Source organism: Chelonoidis abingdonii, chromosome 2 (assembly GCF_003597395.2).
Source record: "Chelonoidis abingdonii isolate Lonesome George chromosome 2, CheloAbing_2.0, whole genome shotgun sequence".
In the NCBI taxonomy this organism is placed as follows: Eukaryota; Metazoa; Chordata; order Testudines; family Testudinidae; genus Chelonoidis; species Chelonoidis abingdonii.
Window position 1 is genome coordinate 49,184,257 of NC_133770.1, and position 27,011 is coordinate 49,211,267.

General features: G+C 40.3%; 1 protein-coding gene across 1 annotated transcript in view; it reads right to left on the reverse strand.

Moving 5' to 3' along the window:
- The window catches only part of CDK6 (cyclin dependent kinase 6), a 194,025-nt gene that overhangs the window by 6,509 nt on the left and 160,505 nt on the right, over positions 1-27,011 (reverse strand). Inside the window, exons 6-7 of the mRNA XM_032785384.2 lie at positions 8,414-8,464; positions 3,734-3,869 (exon numbers count right to left, since the gene is read on the reverse strand). Coding sequence (XP_032641275.1) covers positions 3,734-3,869; positions 8,414-8,464 — 187 coding nt within the window. The remainder of the gene's footprint in view (positions 1-3,733; positions 3,870-8,413; positions 8,465-27,011) is intronic.

Below are 27,011 nucleotides of genomic sequence, written 5' to 3' on the forward strand. Positions count from 1 at the left end.
TATATACCTCTATCATATCCCCCCTTAGGTCCTCTTTTCCAAGATGAAAAGTCCTACCCTCTTTAATCTCTCCTCATATGGGACCTGTTCCAAACCCCCAATCATTTCAGCTGCCCTTCTCTGAACCTTTCTAATGCCAGTGTATTTTTTGGAGATGATGAGACCACATCTGTACGCAGTATTCAAGTGTGGGCGTACCATGGATTTATGAGAAGCATAAGATATTCTCCTTCTTATTCTCTATCCCTTTTTTAATGATTCCTAACATACTGTTTTGCTTTTTTACTGCTGCTGCACACTGCATGGACGTCTTCGAGAACCTATCCACGATGAGTCAAGATCTCTTTCCTAATTAGTGTAGCTAAATTAGCCCCCATCATATTGTATGTATAGTTGGGTTATTTTTTCCAATGTGCATTATTACATTTATCCACATTAAATTTCATTTGCCATGTTGTTGCCCAATCATTTAGTTTTATGAGATCTTTTTGAAGTTCTTCACAGTCTGCTTTGGTCTTAACTATCTTGCGCAGTTTAGTATCATCTGCAACTTTGCCACCTCACTCTTTACCCTTTCTCAAGATCATTTATGAATAAGTTGAATAGGATTGGTCCTAGGACTGAACCTTGGGGAACACCACTAGTTACCCTCTCCATTCTGAAAATTTACCATTTATTCCTACCCTTTGTTCCCTGTCTTTAACAGTTCTCAGTCCATGAAAGGATCTCCTTCTTATCCCGTGACAACTTAATTTATGTAAGAGCCTTTGGTGAGGGACCTTGTCAAAGGTTTTATGGAAATCTAGTGCACTATGTCCACCGAATCCCCCCACATGTTTGTTGTCCCCTTCAAAGACTCTAACGAATTAAAGATACGATTTCCCTTTACAGAAACCATGTTGACTTTTGCCCAACAATTTATGTTCTATGTGTCTGACAACTTTATTCTTTACTATTGTTTCAACTAATTTGCCCAGTACTGACATTAGACTTACCAGTCTGTAATTGCTGGGGTCACCTCTAGAGCCCTTTTTAAATATTGGCATTACATTAACTATCTTCCAGTCATTGGGTGCAGAAGCTGATTTAAAGGACAGATTAGAAACTGTAGTTAATAGTTCTGTAATTTCACATCTGAGTTCTTTCAGAACTCTTGGGTGAATGCCATCTGGTCCCAGTGACTTGTTACTGTTAAATTTATCAATTAATTCCAAAACCTCCTCTAGTGACAATCTGTGACAATTCTTCAGATTTGTCACCTACAAAGGATGACTCATGTTTGGGAATCTCCCTAACATCCTCAGCCGTGAAGACTGAAGCAAAGAATTCATTTAGTTTCTCCACAGTGACTTTAGAAGTTGTGAGTACTAACAACAGCCACTGAAGACAAGGGGAGCCATGCTGGAATATATAAAATGCTATATAAAAATACTAAGTACTCTGAAAAATCAAGCTTCAGATATATCAGATTGGGCATCCAGAATTAGCAGACACTTTTGACCATAAAAATCTCTGTGCTTCAGCTCCCCATCTGCTCCTCATCTCACAAGGCGGGGGTGAAGATTAATTAATGTTTGTGAAGCACTTGGATACTCTAGTGATGAGTGCTGTAGAAAAACTCAGGACGAAATTAATACTTTTGTCTTCAGAGCAGGGTTTGAATAGAGTGCAATAAATAAGGCCTGAGGCCAGACATTGAACCATTGGGATAAAACAAAATACTGTATAGCACCATCCATCCTGTGCACTGAATGAGGCATGGGTCCTATGGAAAAAAGTATGTGATTGTGTAACTAAAGACCAGTGGGGACTGAATTAAAGTTGCACAGGCAACTTTCCCACCCTTAGGCTCCCAGTCCTAGTCTCCTTGCCCCATCAGTCCAAAACCCCTACCATAGTCCCAGCTATTCTAGATTCCCATGTTCCAATGTACTGCTTTCCCTTTCGCAGGTCTCGCTCTTGTCCCCCCTACATTCAAGTCAGGTGGCTTCCTCCTCCATGCTGCCTGAGCACCAGATGGGGGCATGGGCAGCAGGTATTATAGGCCAGACTAAGCCTTCCCTGGCACAGCCACCCCTGAAGGACACCTGGGTCGCAGTGGCCACGCTCCTTCCCTGAGGCCCCACCCCCCACCGCTGCTGCCGCCTGCCTACCCGCATTCCGTCCCCCACCCCCCAAGGTCCCATGCTGCTGGCCGTGTTGCTTCTCCTCGGGGGCGGGGGAGTGAGGACGGATGCTGCGAGCGAGTGCGGGGGGCCGGTGGGGGAGTGAAGCGGCTCAGCCAGGCATGGGGGCTGCTGACTCGGAGAGAGGGGACACCGGCTCTGCTTGGCTCTCAGGCAGAAGGAGCGGGGCCAGCAGCATAGCTTCCCCAAAGTGAGGTTCACCTGCCGCCCACGGATGGGTGGTCACTGAGAGCACAAGAGAGACAGGCTCCCTGCTCTTAATTAAGGTGCCTAAACCAGGCCCAGCCTGCCCCACAGAAATCAGGAATAGGGTAACCTGATAGCAAGTGTGAAAAATTGGGACACGGGGTGGAGGGTAATAGGAGCCCATATAAAAAAAAAAGCCCCAAATGTCCCTATAAAATCGGGACATCTGGTCACCCTAATCAGGAATGGCAATTATGAGGCAAGACTGGCTTTTCTCTAGCCCTGGGGTGGAGTATGCTCAGTTGCTCTGAGGGATGGTGCATGCTTAGTCTTGGCAGCACTAGGAGCTGTAAGGGGATGCAGTGTTCCCAGGGCAGATAGAATCTTAAGAGTTTTTAGCCAGTAAACTCAAAGAAGTCCCGACTGAGCATGTGTGAAATGAGATTTTTCAGCTGCTTATATCTTAGCCAAATTTGGACACATTTTCACATGAATAGCAAAAGGAACGTCCCTGACACAAAGGTCATCCCCTGACAAATTTAAAATCTCTGCTGTAAATCATGGGCTGCTAGAGCTTCTCAAAGAAAAGATCACCAGGATTTTTTAACATTGCAAACCAATACATATTTCTTTAGTTTTGTTCTTGGAAACAGTGAAACCATTTTGGCTGAAACTTTCCAAAAACAATTCAGCCTGAGGAAGACATCTGACATAAAAAAAGTTCTGCTCAAATAGTTAAAGTCTGTCAAAGTTATAAGCAACTAAAAAAGTCTTATATTATGAAGTGTTAATAATAGGCAGTGCTACCAGCCACGCCTATAATAAAATAAGTACAGGAAAATCCAATATTTCATAGCTGTTAATCACCTGATGTAGTCCTTGCATTTTCTAATAACATTCTGTGAAAGGCTAGCAGGCACAGGGATAGAAGGTTAACCTAGCTGTTACACATCATTAGCACTTAAATAAATAATAATGTATTTATTCAAATCCTTCTAAAATATTTATTTGTTCTGTGACACCCACTAGAGTGAGTCAACAACATTTTTAGGCAATCCCACCCCTAGGTTTCTGGTGCATGTGTAACCATGATCTTTACCAGTTGTTGGCCCAATGATTGGTATGTTTTCCATATCCCCCTTAGTGCCCAAACGTCCTACCCTCTGTGCACAGCAGTTTTTGTACAAGTTCTGCTGTATACAGCACTTCTGTGCCATAGAGGAGAGGCAATTCAGCCTCTGGAATCACTTCAGGCTCACCTCTAATTATATTGTTACATTAAAAAAACTATTTCTTGACATGGTGCAAGGTGCAGTAGCTGCAGTCATTTAAGTTATGCTTGGAGAATAATAGAAACTTACAAGAAGTAAGTCCTTGCCTAGTTCATCGATGTCTGGTACAAAATTTTCAATGGGTTGTGGGGGTCTGGAATTGAAAGCGTGTCTTGGAAGGGCAACATCACTAGGCCAGTCTTCTTCTTCCGGGAGCCCAATGACACTGTATAAGGAACAAGCATACATATTAGCGGGGGGTGAAACAAAAATATCTTACTGCTGTATTTATACAGCCTCATCTTCTTTCATTGTATGAATCGCTAAATCCTGCTTCACATGTTTTCATGGGATTGCCACTTGTTCTTTTGATGCAAGCAGCAGCATTATACAGGATCACAGGATAATCTATTAAATCATACAAGGCAATTTTTAAAACCTGTATAGACTATACTTCACATGCACAATTAGGGGCAGATAATACAGCCCTTGCTTGCACTGAGTAGCACCTTACTCTGTAAGTAATCCCACTGATTTCAACAGGACTGTTTGCAGAGCATTGCATTATTCAGTGGGAGTAGGGATGGCAGAACTGGGCCTTAATGATGCATGGTAAAAAATTCTTACGGAGGCAGCTTGGTGGTAGTGCTCTGGCCTGGGTCTCATTCTCCTGAGTCCCTGGATTGGCAAGGTGGTGCAAGTGCTTTGGGAGAAATGTGCTCAGACTTTGGAGGCATGGAGTCACCTTATATCACTCAAGAGTGACTGAAAGGAGATTTCACAGAGGAATTCCATGCAGGCCTCATTTGCCACCAGGATGATGATCCTGACAAAAGTCCTTAAGGAAAAAACAGCAGAGCATAGGTCAAGGAGGCCATTTCCCAAAAATTAAATAACTCAGCTGCTTTAGGATAAAATTTTCAAAAGCACTTAACTGTATGTAGGCTCCTAAGTCACTTTGGTGCTTTTGAAAAATTTACCCCCTAATTTTGTTTTATGTTTATCTTATCCATAGTTGGAAAACTAATATTTCTTCTTCTGAATATGACACAAAGCTTCTCCTTATGAAATGAGCATGCTAATTTCTAGAAACATGGATAAATGAAAATAGCTGAATTGTTGGGATTTCTTTTAAATGTACCAAAAATACCCACCACCTTTCTTTTTGGACCATGTCTCTACACAGTCCAAGCTTCAGCCTGGAGTTAATAATTCCGATAGAGCTATAAAGTGGTGAAATTAGGGCTTGTAATGGAAATGCTGACAGAGACCCATTAGCCAGACTTTACAGATCAAGTTTTAGCCAAAATCAATTTTACAGCTGAATTTTACACTCCTTAAAACTGAGATTTATAATGAAAATGCTGACAGACTCAGAACTATAACACAGAAAAACAAGTTTCCTTAAGAGTTTGATACTCAATTGAAATGCCAGCAGGGTGCAGCATTGTCCTTTCTTTTTATTAATAGTAGACACAGAATGAAAATTAGGACCAAGCATTGCTCTTACTTACTTATAGATCCTAAGTTACTCCATTCAAATCAATGGAGTTACTTCAGATTTCTACAGGTATGAGAGCAGAATTGGGCCCTTGGTATTTAAGGTATCTCAACAAACTAATATCATGTACTAAAAAACAGCAGTGTGGCCAGGAGTGCACCACCATGTAAATCTTGTGGCTATTTCCCCGCAGTATCCACTAGGGTGACCAGATGTCCCGATTTTATAGGGATAGTCCCAATATTTGGGGCTTTTTTTTTATATAGGTGCCTCTTACCCACCACCCCACCTCCCATCCCGATTTTTCACACTTTCTATCTGGTCAGCCTAGTATCCACAGACTGCTAAGCTCTTGCCAAAGGAGGAATTAGATTTTTATGAAAAGTTAAACTTGATTGTTATTAATTATTTATAGGAAACCACTGACATGCAGGAAGCTTTACTTATAAGATGACAAGTCCTGCCTCGAGGGTCTTGCAGTTTAAGACTCCGATCCTGCAAATGCATAGCCATGTGGATATCATTACATATGTGCTAGTCCCACTGAACCCAGTGAATACATGCATGTGCATAAGTGATGAAGACCTGAGTCCACATCAGATATAACACAATGTGGAGTGTCCGATGGCAGAAGGGAGTTTTTAAATGGTAATTAAATACACACGTTCGTTTTCTTTAAAATGTATCTAGTTGTGATTTTTCTTTTAAGGAGAATATGATTGGGCATGAGACCACAAACAGACCAGAGTGGATACTAGCAGTTGGAAGTTAGCAGCAAGAAGTGAGGCGGCTTCCTGGTGCCCAGGAAAGGGGGGCTGGTTCCAGGCATAAGGGGCAGCATTAAAAAAAAAAAAATACAAAAATGAGAGTTGGATTTTTTTCAAGTGGATGTTTACAGATCCTACAAAGCATTTGGAAATTGTTTAATACACCAGTGTCTGTCTGGCAGCTCTAGCAGGTTGCACTACCATTTGAGGGACCAAGATTCTGGAGCATAATTGGAGGAAGCTATTTTATCCTCTCGCCATACCAACAGTACAATAGTAGCAGTAGCAGTAAATATTGATAGATTATGGTAGAACCCAAAGGCCCGAGTTCAGACCTGATCCTGAGAGAGGCTGAGCACTTTCCATTCCCAGTGACTGCAACAGGAGTTGAGTATGTTCAGCACACCCTGGCATCTGGCCTTAAATCTGTGAGCATACACTCTGTATTGATGTTGGCATAGGGAAAAGAGGGGAGGGTTATGGGCCATCTCCTAGGGATCTATTCTCAGTCTTTGTGGAGACTAATGTAAATAAAGGCTGCACAGGTGGAGCAAGATCCAATTATCTGAAAAAATGTCAGTCCAGAATGTAGGAAAATCCTAAAACAACTTTATCCAAATTGGCCTAGAGAATGACTCACTACCATAGCAGGCAACAGTTCCCTCATAAAGGCAAGGCCTATGCCTAAATGTTGGGGGTCTCCAGCTGTGAAAACAGAAAAGAAACACTATCTTACATAAAAAAGCAAGAAGGAGGCATTTGAAATATTGAAGGATAATTACACAAAAGAGGCAAGGCAGATTTTCTCTTTAAGTGCAGTGTGTAACAGAGAATTTCTTCTCTCTCCTAAAATTGGCACAGTATTTTTTTCTTCCTGATTAATGGTTGAATTCTTTTCCATACAGGTAATCTCACCCACTAGGGAGGGATAGATAGTTCATTGGAGGAGGCTGCAGTTGGCTGCTATGTTTTTAATCCTATTCCAACTCATTTGTTTTGGTTTTTTTTTTCCTGAAATGTCATTAAAACAATTTAGGATCTTTAAAAAAAAAATCACAACCATGCTCTTTACATTGTTAAAATATGCTGCATGTATCAAACATTCCTTGTTTAATACAGCAGAATATAAATTAATCAAAAAGGATAACTTTGCCAGAACTAGAAAAAGCAAACAGGCGAGGACTGATTGTTTTTGGATTGTACAGGAAGGACTATTCACGAGCATGGCAAATTAACCACGCTAGTGAGTCACATACACTGGTATGGTATGCAGGAAAGGGAAGTCAACTGAATGAAAATCAAGACCTGCAATTTGGAAACCTCATTTTAAACTATGAAAATCTTCAGAAATGGATGTGTTAAAATTTGAGAGCTGAAAAAATGATTAGAAACACAAATTCATTATTTGACCTACTAGAGTAGCGCTTTCCTTTGAAGCTTTATCATCTTCTCTCTGGAATTTCTGCAGGGCTGTAAGGGGGGACAATGCTGGCCTACTATTACGACTCATCTTGGCCTCTCCCTCCAACTGGATGCCTGGAACTCTCTACATGGGAAAGGGAGGACAGCTACAGAGGTGAATGAGCCCTCTTTCTGTGCAGGAGTGGGAACAGCCATATGCGTGTCTGGTGGTCATAACCACTCAAATATTATTATAAAACATTTATATTGGGCCTTAAATTTACATGGCATTTTCCAGGACACTGTCAGAAACATTCCTTACTGTGAAGATATTTTAATCTAAAACAACAGAGAGGTGATTGATATTTTTCTCACTTATCTGTATCAATGACTTTAAAATGGAGAATTTTTATTCAAAAACATACTTTGGAGGGGAGGAGTAATTCTACTTTAAAAAGTTGAGAGTATATCTGAAGAGGAGCTTCAATACAGAGTTGTAAAATGTTTTAAAATAAATTATCCCATCTCTAAGACAGCATCCATTTTATCTTGATACCTTTTATGTTTTCATAGCTGCCTTTAGCACCAAAATATGGTTTCTTAATAATCTTCACTGGATATACAGTGAAGCTAAAGTATTCCTTTCCAAGGAAGTTGTTGATCAGTATTAACATTTTCACTTAATAATTAACATTTTTGAGGGATTCTCATTACATTTTTTTTTGAAATTCATAAGTGAACAAAATATTGAATAGCTAAAGCTTTATTTGGCTTTGTAAGGTGATTCTTAAATGCTCTTTTACAAAAATGCGTGAATGGTGCATGAACCATACATTTAAAAGATTAGAAAAAATCTCCCAGAAGTCTATCATCTTCTTGATGATGATTGTTATTTCTATAAAACTATATTCCATGCACTTTCCTCCTTCCTCTTTGACAGAGGATACACGGAAATGTTATATTGCAGTGCAACAGCAATAGGAATTATGTTTTAGGAATACTGTGTTCAAGTCCTTTTACTCCATAAAAAACATGGCAAAGAAACCTTAAAGTTTTTCAAGCTAAACTGCCACAGACATAATGCAGCAAATTAGTACTTACTCAAAGATTTTTCCTAGCTGATCAACATCTGAATTTCCACGAAAAAGTGGCCTGAAAGAATAAAGAAATAGAGTAAGATTTCTTTAACTAAAGTGAACTTGTACTTGTCACTGAAAGTTTCCAAAACAAACCAAAACCCTGTTATTTTGCTGAGTGCTCAGTTGTTACCCCTTTGTGTTTTTATCCAGTCTGTATCTGCACCTTTCAAGGTTTCTCCTTGTATTGGTAACAAGACTTTAAGTTAATGGATCAGGCACAGATACAAACGTTACATTTGAGAAGTAATTGCATCCTTTAACATGAGTAAAATAACTTTATTTCCTATCCTTTTTTAAGCTATCAGCATAAGAGTAAATCAAACCACTGCTTCATGAAACAAAATGTTATCCACAACAGTTATGTAGGCCACATTCAAAGTGCTGTTTAGAGAGAGTCATGCAATGCATTTTAATAAAATAAAAGATTGATTACTAATGATACGTTTTAGAAATCAGATCCCTTGTGTATTCTACTAAAAATGAATCCCTAAGCTCTGGGGTTCAAATTGAAGACAATAGAGTTACATGAATCTGTAAATCATGGGATGTAAAACAGTGCAGAATTTACCTTGAAAGAGAGGAAAGCTTCTGCTGCATAAATAAAAATACATTTAGGAAATAAATTAATAATCCAAGCCTTCAATGGGTTGTTAGAAACAACAGTGACTAAAAAAATACTCACTTTGAAAACTAGTGATATATACCACGTCCTTTTAAAGTGCAATTAAGATTTCTGTTCTTCTGTTATTGTAATTTGCAAACTATCATCCCCCTGTAACGGTACATTTACTAAAAGCAATGTGAAAGAGACTGTACAATAAGAGATGTAACAAACATTTGCGTCATATATTAGCTACCTATCCCGACAGCACAATATGGTGTGATCTGTGCTGTACCTATTTTTATGCCTAAAATTCTAAAGAGATTTAAAACAGACTAGTAAATCCCAGCTAATGTAGGGTCCTGTCCACCAGGAATTTATATATCTTTCTATGGTGAGCAGGCCTCCGGTAGCTGTATAAGGTAGTGTAGCACTTTGGCGTAGCTATAAAAGGGATACAGTGGGAGTAGTCAAAGGAGACACTGTAGGCAGATTGCTTGAAATGAGATTTTACTGTTGCCAGCTGACAGCCAGGTTGCCTCCCCCTTCAGAACTCCTAACTCCCAGAATGCAAGGCATGTTGTAAGCTTACAGTTGCAGTTACCATGACACAACACAGGGTAGCACCTTAACTGAAACATAGAGACTTTATAAACGATGCATATTCTGGTGCCTTCAGTAGCAGCACGTGATTGAGTTTTCCCCATGACCAGTTCTCCTTCCCCTTCATTTGCCCAGCGTATTGCTTATCTTTCCTCTGACTGAGCTTCCTCACAGTGCGACCAGTCAGTGAGATGCCAACCATTTAGTGGTTTCAGTTTGCCAGAGAAGAACTCCCATCTGCATTAGAAGATAAAGGGACACTTGGCCATACCCTTCCTCCCCAGACCACAGGCATAGAAATGGGAGTAGTCTGCACAGTCCTAATGATGGTTTAAAAGGCATGTTTCTCCCTGCCTACTAGTTAATTCCTGGAAAGACTGAAGGCACGGTACTTCTTAGAGCTCTCACTGGGGCAATGCAGCTCCATGTCACTGTCTAATTTAGGGTTGTGGATCAATTACACAATCTAGCCTTATGTCCTCAAATATGTGACAGACCCAAGAACCGTAACATCTCTCCTCTTAAATGACTGACCACACAAAATACATGTCCTGAGAGACGTCTGTAACACCCAGAAAACAATAGCAAAGGAATGACTGTAAAATGTGCAGGTCATCTTTCATGTACTATATGTGCATTTTGCTCCCCCATGTTTGCACATGATGTCACATCATCTTAGACTAAGCTGTTTTGGGGAAGGAAACTGAGAGAAGAATCTGACCCAGTTAACCCTGCAACCATACTATTCCAAGTTTAAACTGCCTTTTTGTTGACTGTGAAGCATTGTGCACATTTAGGATAGTGGGTCTGAAATAAATAACAAGTAATGGTCTGTATTGTTTTGCACATGTACACCACTGTTTGTTGATTAATTTCGGCCTCTTTTTAATAAGATTGTTTCAGTTTACATTGGATCTTTACTCATTTTAAGCCTTCCCTGCTTTATGTCATTTCACCGTATCAGCTTCTAAGGAAAAGAGAATATGACTCCAAACAGATATGAACAACTAATTCTGCGGTCAGTTATGGGCCTGATTTCCAGAAGTGTTTGAGCATCCATAATTCCACAGAAGTCAGGGGAGGCAGCGGGTCCTTCGTACCTCCATTCATTTTGACAACTTCAGGTAAATTTTTAGTGACCATTTGAAACTGCTAATGTGCCTCAACCTCCTCCATCATGCTGTGGATTTTCCTCTGGCTCAAAGCATTATAAAGCATGCCCCTTTAAGCTAAAGAAATGTACGCATTCAAAACTTTCCATCCAAGCAAAAGTAAAGCAGATCCAATGTTTTAAAATGTATTCTCAACCTTGTGTTAATGTGAAAACTTGGCAAATTCAGCCTTGTTCTCAAATCACCTTAGGCAGTGTCATGCCAAAACAAGTATGATTCTTGGGATTTTTCAGAAAGACTTTTCCCATAGCTGCTGCTCCCTTGGATTTAGTAAGAGTTGAAGCAAAAATTTAAGTTCTTTTGAGAGTGTAACCATAGAGCACAATGTGACCTTCCAGCACAGTCTGATATTGCACCACAATGAAGAATTAATTCATTCATCTTTCAGCTCTTATCCATCCCAGAATCATGACTTAAACTGGGTGCCAGCATTGGGCAACACCAATGGGATGAAGTTGCCTCATCAATTTTGGCTGATAGCTCAATACTCCCTGTACAGATGACAGGAGAAGCACATTCATTTAATCTGCAGGCACATGAAGACCTCCTGTCTCACATTTTGGCACCATTTACTCTGTAGTAGTGGTGTGCCAGCACGGACTGTATGTGCAAATCCAGTACACCTTATATGGGAACTCTCATCTCAAGCAATTGTTTTTTAATTCTGTTCTTAAAGGTGTATGTCAGCACTCCCAGTACTGCTGAATCTGGAGTATACTCCAGCAGCCACAGGAAAAATCAAATTTCATCCCCTGCTTCTTGTATCTTTCACTTGACTCGCTCCCCAGAGTTTATTTATTTTATATTAACTGAAGCCAGAAGTCCTTAACTCACAGATAGTCTCCTTTATGCGAGGGCAATCTGCGTAAAACAAGTTACACTTGGGGGGACGGTTCAGTTTACGAAGTTTCCTACTTGCTCTTTTGTGGGGTGAAGGCAAGGGACTGGCTTTGCAACCTGTAGCAGAGTTCCATTCTCTGAACTCATGGAATCCCTAAGAGTTCTGTGCAGATAGGGATCCACAGGAGGCAAGGGCTATCTGCCTGGACACCTCTGGCCTCCATTATTCCCCCCCCCCCCCGACCCCTACCAGCTCCCACTGGCAGTGGTTACTGCAGGATCAATGCTTGTGGGAGGTCCCCATTCAGAACATATCTAAAAGGCAGGGTAAAGGACTATGTTCTACAGTGCAAACAAGGCAGAAGTTTATATATTTGCACAGCCTCAGGATATCTCAGCTTCTGCAGTGTCCTCCATGTTTTGTTTTGATGGTCAGGTTGGTTTGGGGACAATCCAGAACATCTCCAGTGGCTCCCCCACTCCCTCTCTTTGGGTTACAAAGTCCCATGGGTGGCCTCTGCTGGGTGCAGGGGAATCATGCCACAGGGTTTGACTCCTCTTTACTGTGGGAGCAGGCTCTCCTCAGTATGTGGATGTGGAGAGGAGTAGGAGACACTCAGTTTTGACTCAGTCTTAGTGGAGCAAGCTCCCAGTGAAGTCAAGGACTGAGTGAAAATTGAATAAGAATCTCAGGATTTAGCCTTGAATTACAGAATGTGCTGATGCCCTATTAAGCGGATATGAGCTATAGGAGTTTGCAATATGGCTTTTTTCTCAGGGCAAATCTATTTACCTTCTTAACAGAGGAAGCCAAAAGAAAGATAAATACACACCAAAATATAAATAGAAGTTAGAATATGAACTAATGGTGGAAAACAACACAAATACAAAAACGTAATGTGTGTGTACAGATCAAAAATATTTACACTGATATTTGCCTGGCAGAAAGGAACTAGATTCCAAGGTCACAAGGGACCAGTACGATCATCTAGCCTGACTGTGTAACACAGGCCCTAGAACTTCCCTGACAAATTTCTTTGAGCAGATTTTTTTAAAAAAACCTAGTCTTGATTTTAAAACTGTCAGTGACAGAGAGTCATCATGACCCTCCAGTAAATTGTTACAATGAGTAATTACACTCACTGTTAAACAGTGACACCTTATTTCCAGTCCGAATTTGTCTAGCTTCAACTTCCATCCAGTGGATTGTCTTATGCCTTTCTCGGTTACATTAAAGAGCCCATTATCAAATATTTGTTCCCCATGCTGATACTTATAAACTGTGATCAAGTCATTTTTTCCACATTCTCTTTGTTAAGATAAATAGATTTTGCTCTTTGAGTCCATCACTGTAAGGCATGTTTTCCAATCCTTTAATCGTTCTTGTGGCTATTCTCTGATCCTTCTCCAATTTATCAACATCTTTCTTGAATTGTGGACACCAGAACTGGAAACAGTGTTCTAGAGGTAAAATAACCTCTCTACTCCTACTAAAGATACCCTTGTTTGTGCATCCCAGGATCACGTTAGCCCAGGGGTCGGCAACCTTTCAGAAGTGGTGTGCCGAGTCTTCATTTATTCACTCTAATTTAAGGTTTCGTGTGCCAGTAATACATTTTAATATTTTTAGAAGGTCTCTTTCTATAAGTCTATAATATATAACTAAACTATTGTTATATGTAAAATAAATAAGGTTTTTTAAATGTTTAAGAAGCTTCATTTAAAATTAAATTAAAATGCAGAGCCCCCTGAACTGGTGGCCAGGACCTGGGCAGTGTGAGTGCCACTGAAAATCAGCTCGTGTGCCACCTTCGGCACCTGTGCCATAGGTTGCCTACCCCTGCGTTAGCCCTTTTGGCCACACCATCTCACTGGAAGCTCATGTTTAGCTCTTTGTCCACCATAACTCCCAAATCTTTTTCAGTCACTGTTTCTGAGGATAGAGTCCCCCCTCCTATAAGTAGGAACTACATTCTTTGTTCCTAGATGCATATATTTACATTTAACCTTATTAAGATGCATATTGTTTGCTTGCGCTCATTTTACCAAGGGATCCAGATCACTTTGAATCACTGACCTGTGCTCTTCATTATTTACCACTCCCCCAATTTGTGTCATCTGCAAACTTCATCAGTGATGATTTTATGTTTTTTTCTCAGGTCACTTATAAAAATGTTAAATAGTATAGGGCAAAGAACCAGTCCCTGCAGGACCCCACTAGAAGAACACTCAGTGATGATTCCCTGCTTACTATGACATTTTGAAACCTATCAGCCAGTTTTTAATCCATTTGATGTGTGCCATATTAATTTTGTATTGTTCTAGTTTTTTTAAATCAAAATGTCATGCTGTATTAACTCAAACACCTTACAGAAGTCTAAGTATAACAACAAGCAAGATTTCACCATTTACCAACTCTATGCTCTTGTTTGCTTTTTCAAGGCTTACAAAGTCACACATTTTGTTCACTTGCATTGAACATTTTGTCCATCTGAGCTGGATACCTGCTCTCTAAAGGTTGAGAGCTTTGTTGTATACATGCTGCTCTTCATATCAGCTGCCGCTCAGTGAAAATTGAAGTGTTAACAGATCATAAGAAAATCTCCTGTGGCCAAATTCATCCTTGGTCTAACTCCATTGACATGTCACAAGGAGCGCATACAAAGTCATGGAGTTGCACCCCAGAGATAAATGTGGTCTAAGTGTATACAGGCTGGATTGCTTCTAGACTTTAGACTATACTGCTTTATAGACCGGAGGAAAATACTTGTTTTCCCTGTAACAATAAAACCACCTGCATAGAGAAAGCAAAGGAGATTTTTATATGCTCCTTGGCAATGACTGATCTTGAGTACCACACGTTAGGAGCCGATGCATTTAAACTAGTTTATCCCACTGGAAATCACTTCTCAATTTCTGACTTTGAGGTGTTAACCTTTGAATAAAACAGATATAAAAAGATGTTTAAGAAATGGAAAATAGGATCAAGGAGAAAAAAGTAGTCAAGGCATTCCAGTTCTAATCCAAACACATTGCAGAGCCACAGGGGTAGCTCTAGAACAATCAACACAACTGCCTACAAAACTGGCCAGGAGCCAGATACATGAGATGCAAGAGAATTAACATCCAAAGGCTGATATCTGGATTCTGTCATTATTAGTATAGCATGGTGACTACTCAGTAGCTGAGCACCTATCACAATCTTCTTTATCTCTACAAAAATCTATGGAGATTGTTTCCTAATTATTGACTGAGTATACTGCAAATCTACTCACATTCCTTGGGGCCAAAATCTAGCTGTGGAATGTAATCTTTGAAAAGTTAAGTCATATAGATGCTCCCTAAAATCATAAGAGCACAGTGAGTATAAAAGACTATACATCTCCAGTCTCAGGTGATCTTTTGCGTTCTCAGGCATGTAGGGGGATAAGGACTAATGACAAGGCATGAGGAAGTGTTGGGAAGAAGAGCAGCAGGTTCAGAGCTGATAGTGGGTGACTGGATGACACAAGAAGAATTAAAAAGAGGAAGTCCAGAGGAAATTGGGTGACATGACATAGTGGAGAGAGAGCTATGTAAATAAAAGAGATACAGCCCAAAAGAGGTAGTCCATGAGGGATTTGGGAACTTAGTTCTCCCAGTAGGGTTGTGGAGGTAGGGTTAGCCGTTTAGGAGCCTGTATGCGTGTTGGAGGGAGATAAGATGACTGCAAAGAAAGAAAGGAAAGGTCAAGAAACACTTGCCAAGGGATCTTGAATCTCCTGGGAAATCTGCCCAGCTACAGAAACTGTAATTCAGAGATATATTTAAACGGTGGGTGTTTCTTTTCATGTTACAAACAGGCGAGTGGCAGACACCACTGACTTGTTGACTTAATGTACCCTCTCTACACACACACACACACAATTTCAAAGCTTATAATATCTACTTTAAGGTGAGCTATGATGTTGCACTGTCAAGTGGTGCTATTACCATAGAAACAGGGATAAATAATGACACCATCAGCACATTAACATGACCACTTTGAAATAGTTCCATTCGTTTAGATTAAGTAATACATAGAGTCATTAAACTAAAGACAGAAAGTTGGATTTCTTTGTGACCTCAAGGCATCACAACAACAATCTAAAGGGTAAAACAAAATCTAATAACTCTGTACAGATATCATTGAAATATAATAATGCTGGTGACATTTCTAGTCAACATCATTATTGTCATCTTGTTCATCATTACGATCTCTGTCAAGAGTGCGTGGGTAGCCAGTCTTCACTGCCTTGACATGTACACAGTTCTCTGGGGAGAACATCATTTCTGTATCTTGCTAAGGACAGAGCTGTGCGGAAAACAATTTTTGGACTGATAGCTGCTGTGATTGTCCCTCCTTGGTCTTCTTGGCCAGGTCAGCAAATGTTTTGATGCCAGATTTCTTGACATGACTGAAAAAGCTACCTGTCCCATTAGAATCAAGTGCACTTTTCACAAATCTCTGCACTTGTTCTTCACCAGCATCTGCTATTTTCAGTAGATACTCTTGCACATCTGATGTTACATGCTATACAGTAGATATGTTGATAAGCACCTCTGGATGCAATTCAGAGTCAAATTGTTTGTCATATGGTTGATGATATGACTGGTAAGAGCTGTAACATACTCATTGTCCCTCTTCATTGCAGGGACAAGGAGTTGTTTGTGGACTTTGTCTTCACGACTTCTTGTCAGGCCACTTCTTTCTGTGAAAGCTTTTGCATCTTCACAATACAAAGCTGTGTATTGTCATCTCTAACACTAATACTGACCTGTGTATAAATGTCACTTAATTAAAAGGCTAGTTTCTAGAATATTTCATGTAATGCTGTCATAAACAGATAGCTAAGGGTTAATGTTTCTTTTATCTGTAAAGAGTTAACAAAGGGAACCAAACACCTGACCAGAGGACCAATCAGGAAACAAGATTTTTCAAATCTCAAAGGGGGGGAAGTTTTGGGTGTGTTCTTTGTCTTGTCTCTGTTGCTCTCATCGGCTCTGAAGAGTAATCTCTATCTCCAGGCTTTCTAATCTTCTGTTTCCAAGTGTAAGTACAAAGGTAGAAGACAATAGGCTTATATTTTTTTATATTTACATGTGTGTAGTTTGCGGAATGTTAAATTGTATTTCTTTTTGGATAAGGCGTTTTATTCATGTTGTTTTCTTTAAGCCAATGACCCCTGTAATATTGTCACCTTGATACAGAGACATTTTTATGTCTTTTTCTTTCTTTTTATATAAAGCTCTTTTTAAAGCTCTGTTAGATTTTTCCTAGTTGCGGCTCAAGGGGATTGAGTCTGCAGCTCACCAGGGAATTGGTGGGAGAAGAAGACAGGGGGAAGAGAAAATCTCTGTGTGTTAGAGTTACAAAGCTTGCATTTGCAGGGACTCTAGTGAGGGTGAGAGAAACCTGATCTCTCTGTGTTTGTTTCAAGAATTGAAGCAGGGTAATCTCCTAGAGTACCCAGGGCGGGAAGATCTGGGAGAGGTAAAGAGGGGAAGGAAGTGGGTTATTTCCCTTTGTTGTGAGACTCAGGGCATCTGAGTCTTGGGGTCCCCCAGGGAAGGTTTTGGGGAGACCGAGTGAGCCAGACACTGGAATTTCTGGCTGGTGGCAGCACTATCAGATCTAAGCGGGTAATATAGCTTAGAGGTTTCATGCAGGCACCCACACATTTTGGACGCTAAGGTTCAGAATTGGGACTTATGCTTATGACAAATGCCTGGGCAGTTAAAATTAAAATCTTTTGCCAGGCAAAGTAAAGGCAATATTGTACGTACAAAGCTTACAAAAGGGATGCATTAAGAATTCACATATATTTATATATCTACCCACACAGTAGTGGACATGCAATCTACTGCCTGGTGCAGAACCTTCAGTGTGAGATTATCTGGCCAGCAAATTTAAATTGAAAATATGAAAACTATTATAATCATTGTGAGTACGGTTGCCAAGTTTGGTGGGACGTATCTTGGAGGTTTTGCCACATGACATAATCTTTAATAAAGATTGATCTTTAATTCCTGGGGGCTCCAGGACAATCTTGGAAGGTTGACAATTGTATGAGATATTTTGACATTTAAAGATATGCAATGTGAAAACATTTAATGTTAGTATATTGCAAAATGTTGATATTTGTCATTTTTGCTGTATTCTAAACAGCTTAATAATTTCTGAAAAAAATATCTTTGCCCATGTGTAAACACAATAAAAACCATTTACTACATTGTCATTTGTAACTTCGACTAATAAGCACCATGTTACATGTTGAATTAACGTAAACTGTAGTCATAGTCAATGTTGCAGTGGTTCTTGGACTGTGCAAAAAGTGACGTGTTCTCATTTTAGGTCCCTGTTTCACCTAACCAACAGGCTTACAGCACCACTTGACAGCTCCACATCATCCTTGTCTAAAGGTACTGTGACAGGGTCAGGCCAGATGGCTAACAGAAGAGTGATAGAAGGCAGAATATATTAGCCCCAGGTTAAGTAGGCCCCTTTCCCTAGGTAAGGTAACAGGAAAGTTCCAGAACAATTAGGAGCTTTCTGGAAACAAGGCAGACAGGCTGATTAGAACACCCGCAGCCAATCAAGAGGCTGTGCTAGAATCAGTTTGTGTGTGCACATGTGAGGCGCTGGGAGCAAGAGGCGCAAGGAGCTGAGAGTGAGAGGGTGTGCTACTGGAGGACTGAGGAGTACAAAGCATTATCAGAACCAGGAGAAGGTTCTGTGGTGAGGATAAAGAAGGTGTTTGGAGGAGGCCATGGGGAAGTATACCCAGGAGTTGTAGCTGTCATGCAGCTGTTACAAGATGCACTATAGACAGCTGCAATCACAGGGCCTGGGCTGGAACCTGGAGTAGAGGGCAGGCCAGGTTCCCCCTAAACCCAACTCCTGATCAGACATAGGAGGAGTTGACCCGTCGGAAAGGCGGGGTTCCACCACAGGGGAAGATCTCTGAGGCGAGCAAATCTGCCAACAAGTGCAGGACCCACCAAGGTAGAGGAGGAACTTTGTCACAATACATAAAATAAGCATCCAAATGATATATGATGTGGGTATGTGTAGGGCAGTGATGGGCAATCTGTGGCCCAAATGCGGCCCACCAGGGCAAGCTGCCGGCAGGTTGCCAGACAAGTTTGTTTACATTTGCAAGGCCGCCTGCAGCTCCTCGTGTAGGGTGTGTACATTAAATTCCAAAAATTTGGCCCTTTTTGGAGAATTGCTGCATGCCTAAAAATGTGAGTAGCTGGAAAATACTAATTTTTGTCAGATTATTAGTAGTTTGTTAAGAAGGAAATATTTCCATTTTAGAATTTAAACACAGATCAGACCTAGAACTAAATCAAAAGCCATCGGAAAAACACTTGAACCTGAATGTCCCTCAGAGACCCATACAGAGAAGGGTCCCTCTCCAAGCCGTTCTCTCCACCCCATGCACAGTGGGTCCTTCTCCCTCTTCTATGGATCCCACAAAGGCATTTGTACTGCAGATGTGAAAAGAGAAACTCAAGCAAGGTACGAGGGAAAATATACATATTTTAAGGAGGAAGATTCTTGCAGCCTCTGATCAGTAATATAACTGCAAAGGAGTGTAAAAACTACTTTCTGAAATCAGGCCACAGCTGAAAGCTTTGCATGCTCTGGACAGTTACCCACTTCCAGTAACAAGTGACTTGCCTCAGCTGTTGTGCAATTCTGAGTTCTCATTTTAAACGTAACATTTTTGGTACTTCTCCCTCTCCTCTCCCTTTAATAATATCTCTGTGTGGGTGAGTACAAGACACAGCATGGAAAGGACTTACTTCATATACAACTTACTATGCTTGATCACAAGTTACGCAGGTGTTGTAAGGAACATACAGTTCCTCCTCATAGATAAAGAAAGCTGACATTGACATGGGGTAGGTATATGCTGGGTGACAGCCAGTCCTTAATTTGTGCCAGAGTTTAATCCTGGCACCTCTGGGCTTGCTGCGGCAGTTATTAAAGTAAAATAATTGCTTGAGCCCTGGCTCCTAATTGTTTAAGCGTCAGTATCTCTTTCATTACAAATTTAAGGACTGGTGACAGCCAAACTTACATTTGAGAGACACCGGTCTGCCATCTTGACTTTCTCAGTTTGGTCTTTAACACTAACAGCACAAAATACTTTACCAATATGTACCCTTCTTTAAGTGAAATAGCATTGGGCCTGATTCCAATCCCACTTATAGTGGTGTAAATCAGGAGTTACCTCACTGAGATCATTGGAATTACATCAGTATTAAACCAGTGAGAAAACAAAGAAGCCCAAAGTGTTGGAAGAGCTAGAGATTCTCACAAGTGTGAACTTAGAGAGTTCTAGAGAGACCTAGAAAGTGGTTGCAGGTCAAGTGCAGTGGCTTGTTTCTGAAAAAGCTGCTGCAGATTTTCAGTTGCTGCAGTATCTTAAATTCACCCCCAGTTCATATTTAAAATGAAATAAATTAATTGAAAAAATAAGGACCAAAATCCAGGCCCTAGATGTTTGCACAAGCAACTGTCACAGACGCCCAGAGGAATTCTGCCTGAATTGGGGAAGCAGCACACTTTCCTGAAGATGCTGTGTTCTGATGGGGCATCTACCCCCAAAATGGAAGATAGTGGGGGAATGAGCTAGCTAATTGTTCAGTGACATTCCAGGAGCACAAACCAGAGAGGTGCTGAGATACTCTGGTGATGTGCACCGTATAAAAACCTACATAGGCTAGCATAGAAGAGAACCAAAACTGCTAGAAATGAGTCTGGAGGCCACCGGCTCCCCAGAAGACTGCTGAGATCAAGATGGAGGATGCTACTTGTAGGTACAGACAACCCATGGAAACAGAGAGGCAATCCTACTGGTTGGTGGTAAAATCAGAAATCATGTGATCTTTCCTTGGTTTGAGTTTCATTATGAAAGGTTTGCAAAGCTTCTGCCACCACTATTTCCATTATCCAGAGATGGTGAACTTTCAGATGCATGATTTGAACACAGAGGCTGGCCACCTGGATAAGGCCAGAATTGTAAAGGTTAATAATGCATTAATCATGAGAAATGTGGCAATGGAAATATATGTTCCCTTTGAGTGGTGACTTAAAAAGGAAGCATTGCTAAAAAGGAAAGTGAACAGAAGTACCATCTACAGTGCTACAAATAAACTAACGATATTCTCCCAATTAGATTCAATCAGTAAGTAAAAATACAGTAAAGAGAAGAAGAGAGATTTTAAATGGAAAAAAATCTCTTTCAGGTTGCCCTTAGGGGTGGGCAAGGGGAGAATTTGTCGTGGGTGCTAACAACAGTTGCTTGATGTTTTTCACTCATGTATCATACTTCAAAATTCCAGATGCCCTCAAAGTTGAATGAAGCTGGCTATGTGCTTGAGACTGCACCACTGAAGTCAAAGGGAGCTTTAACATTGACTTTAAAGGGTACAGGATCAAGCCCTATAAGCCTATGGGGTGAGTGAAGCCAGAAAGAAAGAAAGGACTGTACTTTAAAGGTGAGGGAAGAGCATGCCTGACAAAAATTATGAGCAAGATGAGTGCAGAATTTATTTGCTCTCAGAATACTCTCTAACATAGGTAGTTCTCATCTGTTCCTCAAGCAGAGTTACTTTAACATTTCATCTTTTAACATTCTTTATTTTTTTTTGAATGGAAGAGCCCTGATAGGTTGAATGTCCTTCATTTATTCCCTAATCACAAACATCACTGTTTTCTTATCTGTGGGCATCTGCTTCTCCAGAAGATTTGTAGGTTTATTTCACCAGGGCTTTTGGAGTGATTATCTCAACTCAGTGAGCATTTTGAAAACTGCCCCAATTTTTGAACCAAGTTCTGGAAGTGCATACACAATTGACCTTGGAAGATGGGAAAGGATAAAATAATGCATGGTCTCTGCTAAGGGTAGAAGCAGAAGCTTTACCCCTAGTTTGCACTAATAGTTTTCCCCAACAATGTGTTTAACTACATGTGTGTCATTTCCCCATCTCTCTACAAACACTGATTCAAATTACATTTACCTATTACAAACCAGCAGTTTCACATCTGAATGTGCATCTGAACTGTAGGTGTCTGCATTTTTGTGTCACTCAAATGCATCAAACAGAGCTACTGATATGACACATATGATTTAATCCAACTCTTCCTGAGAACACTACTTTAGCTTTCTATATTGTTTTCTTGCTCATATATGTATTTTATTTCCTTTTTTGATTTGTGCCCTCTAAAGCTGTTATGCCTCTTTGTAGTTCTTGCACATCTGTGATTTAAAGTTTTAATTATATTACTTAAATTAAGGTGGATAGCTTAGAGCAGAGAGAGAACACTGAGAATTCCTTCCTTTCCAATTCACCCACACAGGAGACAGTCAAAATTTGTCTTCAAAGTGCTAAGCAAAATTGTAAGAAGGCCAGTACTGCGTGAAGCAACCTTGCCCCAAGGAGTATGTGATGAGTTCAGTCATGGCCCTGTTTCACAGACTTCCATCCATCAGGAAACTGTCAAGCACCTGTGAGGTGGAAGCACTGGCTCGACATTTTTAAAGGTGCGCAGTACTAAGAGCCACTGTACAGCATGTTCCCCAAGCATACCTTGAACAGCTGTAAGGTCCTCCTCCACAGCACTCCAGCGCTAGAGGTGTTCCCCACTCTTTACAGTCCCACAGCTCTCCACAACCAGAATTTACTTCTAAATTAATGGATCTAGCAGACAAGATTCAAAATTACACATTGCACATTTGATTCACAGCTGGTTGTGTAAAAATGAGATTAAAGTGATAGTGAGCTCAGTGATCTTTGATATTATATTTTTTAAAAGTCTCTGGGTAAATGTATTCTGCAGCTGGGAGTGTGCAGGTGGTCAGACATGCCCTAGCTCTGCTTGAACTAGTATGCTAAAAATAGCAGTGTGGCCAGGGCAGTATGGGCAATGGGCTCAAGCCACTCATCCGTGTACAGTCACACATGACCCTCTGGGTAGGTACCAAGGCTGCTAGCCTGAGCTGCTGCTGCAACCATACTGCTATTTTTAATGCACTAGCTTGAGTGGAGCTAGCATGTGTCTGTCCACCCATGCTGGGAAGCAGGCACCCAGCTGCAGTGTAACATCCTTTACGTCAACAAAAGGCTTAGCTCAGGCTTAGGGACAGTTCTTGCCAGGTACCATACATGGTTTAGTCTTTAACTGTGTTTCTGGTGCTACAGCAGCTACTCCAACAGGAGTAATAAATTTGTCTTGAACATGAAATATCTACTCCTTTAACTTGTACAAAATCCCAATGGGCAAAGCTAATCAAATCACAATTTCAGAGGTAGAGAACTATGGTTAATTTATTGTGGGTTCATGACTGCTTTTTCAATGCCGAGATGAAGCCCTGAAAGCTCATCAGTTAATGGTAACTACATTTATAGGTCTAAAAATCAGTTATTAATATGGACGTTGTCCTGAGATTTTTTTTTTTTAAATCCTGGAATAGTTTGAATCCATGGATATATAATGGCTTTTCAAGTTTGAGGCATTAATTTAAATCTAACTCTGGCCTCGTCAATTTAAAATATTTCTAATCAGATTGCTGTGATGGGAAACTTTTAGACAGAAAAGATTTAGTCCCATTAAATCAGTTTCTCACGGAATAACCTCTCCTTAACCAAATACATAACAGCCTACTCATAGCTGTATCAGCTGAAAGTCTTTGCACACACTAATGATAGCATGAAGGGAATTAACTATTACGTACCTGCAGTCTTTCTAAACCAAGACACAGGCAAGGTAGTGAAACCAAATAGAAATATTATAAATCAGTGATTTCAGCATAAGACAGGTGCCTGGCAAATGAACATCCAAGTTCATCCTCTAGCTTTATTATTAAAATATTATGATTAATATCTTGCCAACTCTGTGCTAGGAGCTTCAGACAGCTAAGCAGAAAAGGTATCTTTCCAAACTTACAAGATAAATACCTAACTTAAAAATCACAGGGGGGACAACTGATACAAAGTAGTTCCCTAGTGCCATCATTGCACATTACATCATAAAACACAGCACATCAATTTGATTAAAATGTTGTCATGGCATTTTTGGGAATTCTGGAGCTGGGTAGTGTTAGGGACAAATGACCCATAGGACATATTATGGGAAAAAATCATCTGTCATTTGTAATATTGGGGTAAGGGAGGAATCTGCAAGTTGCTCTAGTGGTGATGTTTGAGACCTAAGAGATAGGATATTCACACTACTGAAAAAGGTCAAACTCTCAAATTTGAAAGGATACATCAAGTAGAAAGAAAACAGGTTTACAAAACCGAAAAGGGCTAAATCCTGGGGAAAAGGAATTTGTTTTGAAAGAAAACATTACATGGCTGGGAAACACAATTATCAGCACGAAATGATCAGGGTGTCTACGCAGCTGGGCCATGGCTGCTACTACAGGGCACTAGGTACATGTTCTGAACTCTGTGGCTTGGATGATCTTCAGTGGCACCTACTGCACAAAGTTTCCTTCACAGTTTTGTATCTGAAACAAAAGTAAAACAAAAACAAAAACAAAAACTGACTGTAATAAAAGATTGCTGATCAGAAAAGAATTTTTTAAAGGGGATTAACACCCTTCAGACAAGAAAGGCAGCAGAATATAGTTTCAGTACTAAATAGCAAACTATTACATGACTAGAGGTGAAATTTCAACTTATACTTTTTCTGCAGCTGTGGCGACTGAATCTCAAAAGAGATGAAAGTGAATTACATGGATGGTGTGAAAAAAATATTTTAATGTGTAGCAGCTGTCCTGGCTTACTGTGAATTAATAAACACCTGCAGACAAAATTAAGATGCTTATTAAAGGTTGGTAAGTTTTTACAGCAATGATAATAATGAAAACTAATATAGTTTTCAAAGATCTATTAGAATTTAAACTAGACATATTTTGTTCTAAATAATAAATTATCCAGTGTTGTTCACTTCTGTTACTCAGACTGCACAGGCAGGAATACTCACACAGACACACATTGACATATGGCAGTACTATAATATAGAGTGTCTTATATAGGAAGCACTACCATTATTAAACTCATTCATCCATTAGTGATTTTTTATTAAATTATCCTTTTCCATTGGTTCCTGGCCAAAACAAAGACAACAAAAAGTAAGATTTTATTTTAAAAAGAAAAAAAAAATCAGTAGACAGAATTCCTGATGCAGCTACTGCTTACAGAGCTATGGTTGTAATGCAATCTCCACTTCTCTGACACACAGTATATACATAAATGCCACATCACAAAACAGGTAGTTTGTTTTGCTTGTATTTTAATGGTGACATGCAATGTGCTTCATTACTTTGGGACATATTTTGCCCTGTCCACCTCCTTCTCCCTAGCATCCTACCATAGGCTGAACCCAATCCTTGTTCCTGGTAAGTCAATGGCAAAAATCCATTAACTTTTGGCATTATGGTTCATCTCAAGGCATGCACATTTCTGTCTAAGCTACTTATATGGTGCTTATCACCACAGTATCTGAGCACCTCACAATCATTAATGGATATATCCTCACAACACCCCTGTGAGATAGAAATGTGCTATTATCCCATTTTACACATGGGGGACTTAGGTACAGAGAGGCTAAGTGACTTGCCAACATGGGAACTTAAACCCTGGTCTCCCAAATTCTAGGCTAGGATCTTAACCACTGGACCAGGCTTGAACATGTTTGGCTGGCTGGTCTCAGTCCCAAATTTCTCTTTCGAAAAAGAGGAAGGGAGGTGCTCACCAGAAGGGCAGCAGAAAAACCCTTAGAAGAAGGCATTACAATTTTTTTTTTCACATGCTATTTCAAAAGTGCTCTATGACAAACTAGCATTATTTAACTATTAGTCAGTTTCTTTAATTCCAGGTTCACAGTATCCCTTTAGAATGGTGACTGATAAAATATGAGTCCTGCTCACAGAAGAAACAGCACCTCTGCCTTTGGATGGCAAGTATATTATACAGAGGCTTTATGCAGATCCTCTATCAGGCTTAGTGATTCTGTGGTCATGCTTGTATGTCTGCATTCTTACAGCATCGGAGTACTATTTAACACTGCCAAGAGGGCCTAACTGAACACCAAAAAAGTCAATGTTACTGTAAACACTTGCTCCACCTACTTCTTTACGCACTGAGTGAACGCAAACCATTTGGAAACAAAAAGTCATTTTAAGTTGCTCAGTTGTTTATAATCAACACACATAACGTAGCCAATAATACTGAGAACTTTATTTTTAACCATCTTCTTGAATTCTAAGGAAACTGAGTCATAACATAAACCTACTGCCTGTAGTTCAATTTTAATCCACAAAAAAAGCTTCCTATATTTTATAATAGTGGGTCAGATCCTGTGCAATGTCCAAGGCCCTGAAGATCCTAATATACAAAACTTCCATCATTCGATGACCCAGAAGAGGGCAGGCAGAGAGGAAGGTGAGGAGGACTCTACAATCCCAGCTTTCTGGGACCAGACATGATAGTTTAGTTTTATTTCTTTTCTAAAACTTTCTTTAGTGATTAAAGTGTACCTGGGGGTTTGGCTGGTTCAGAGAACCAGAGCAGACTCTAGGCATAAGCAGACTAGCGTTTAGGGCTCCAAGCAGCTCAAGGTGACCCCTTTTAATTATTAGTATATGTTATGCATGTTGGGGCCCCCCCAAATATTCCTGCTTAGGCCCCAAATGGGCTAGCACCAGCATGCAGAGAACTGTTAATAATCAGTCCTATATCAAAGAGTCCTGTGGCACCATATAGACTAACAGAAGTATTGGAGCATGAGCTTTCGTAGGTGAATACCCACTTCGTCAGATGCATGTAGTGGAAATTTCACTACATTCATCCGACGAAGTGGATATTCACCCACGAAAGCTCATGCTCCAATGCTTCTGTTAGTCTATAAGGTGCCACAGGACCCTTTGCTGCTTTTACAGATCCAGACTAACACGGCTACCCCTCTGATACTTGACAGTCCTGTATGTATTTATTGGTATTCTGGGAGTTACCAGATGAGGCTGTTAAACATAGCCCTGCAAATTCTGAGTGTGCAAGCAGTGTACGCTTTGAAGAAAGGCTGCATTGTTGTTATTTCTGTGCTGTAGTTTCTTTTTTGGGGAGCTGTTGCAAGCAGCAAGAACTCTCTGCCTTAATCTTCCTAACCATAGTCAACTCTTGGTGCAGGGTTGCTTCCTGGGAACTAAGCACTCATGTTTGGTCTGAGATTCCTGAAAATGAGGATTGCTGTGTGCCGTTTGTGACTCTCTCTGTTCCAGATGTATATAGTGTAAACAAACAAG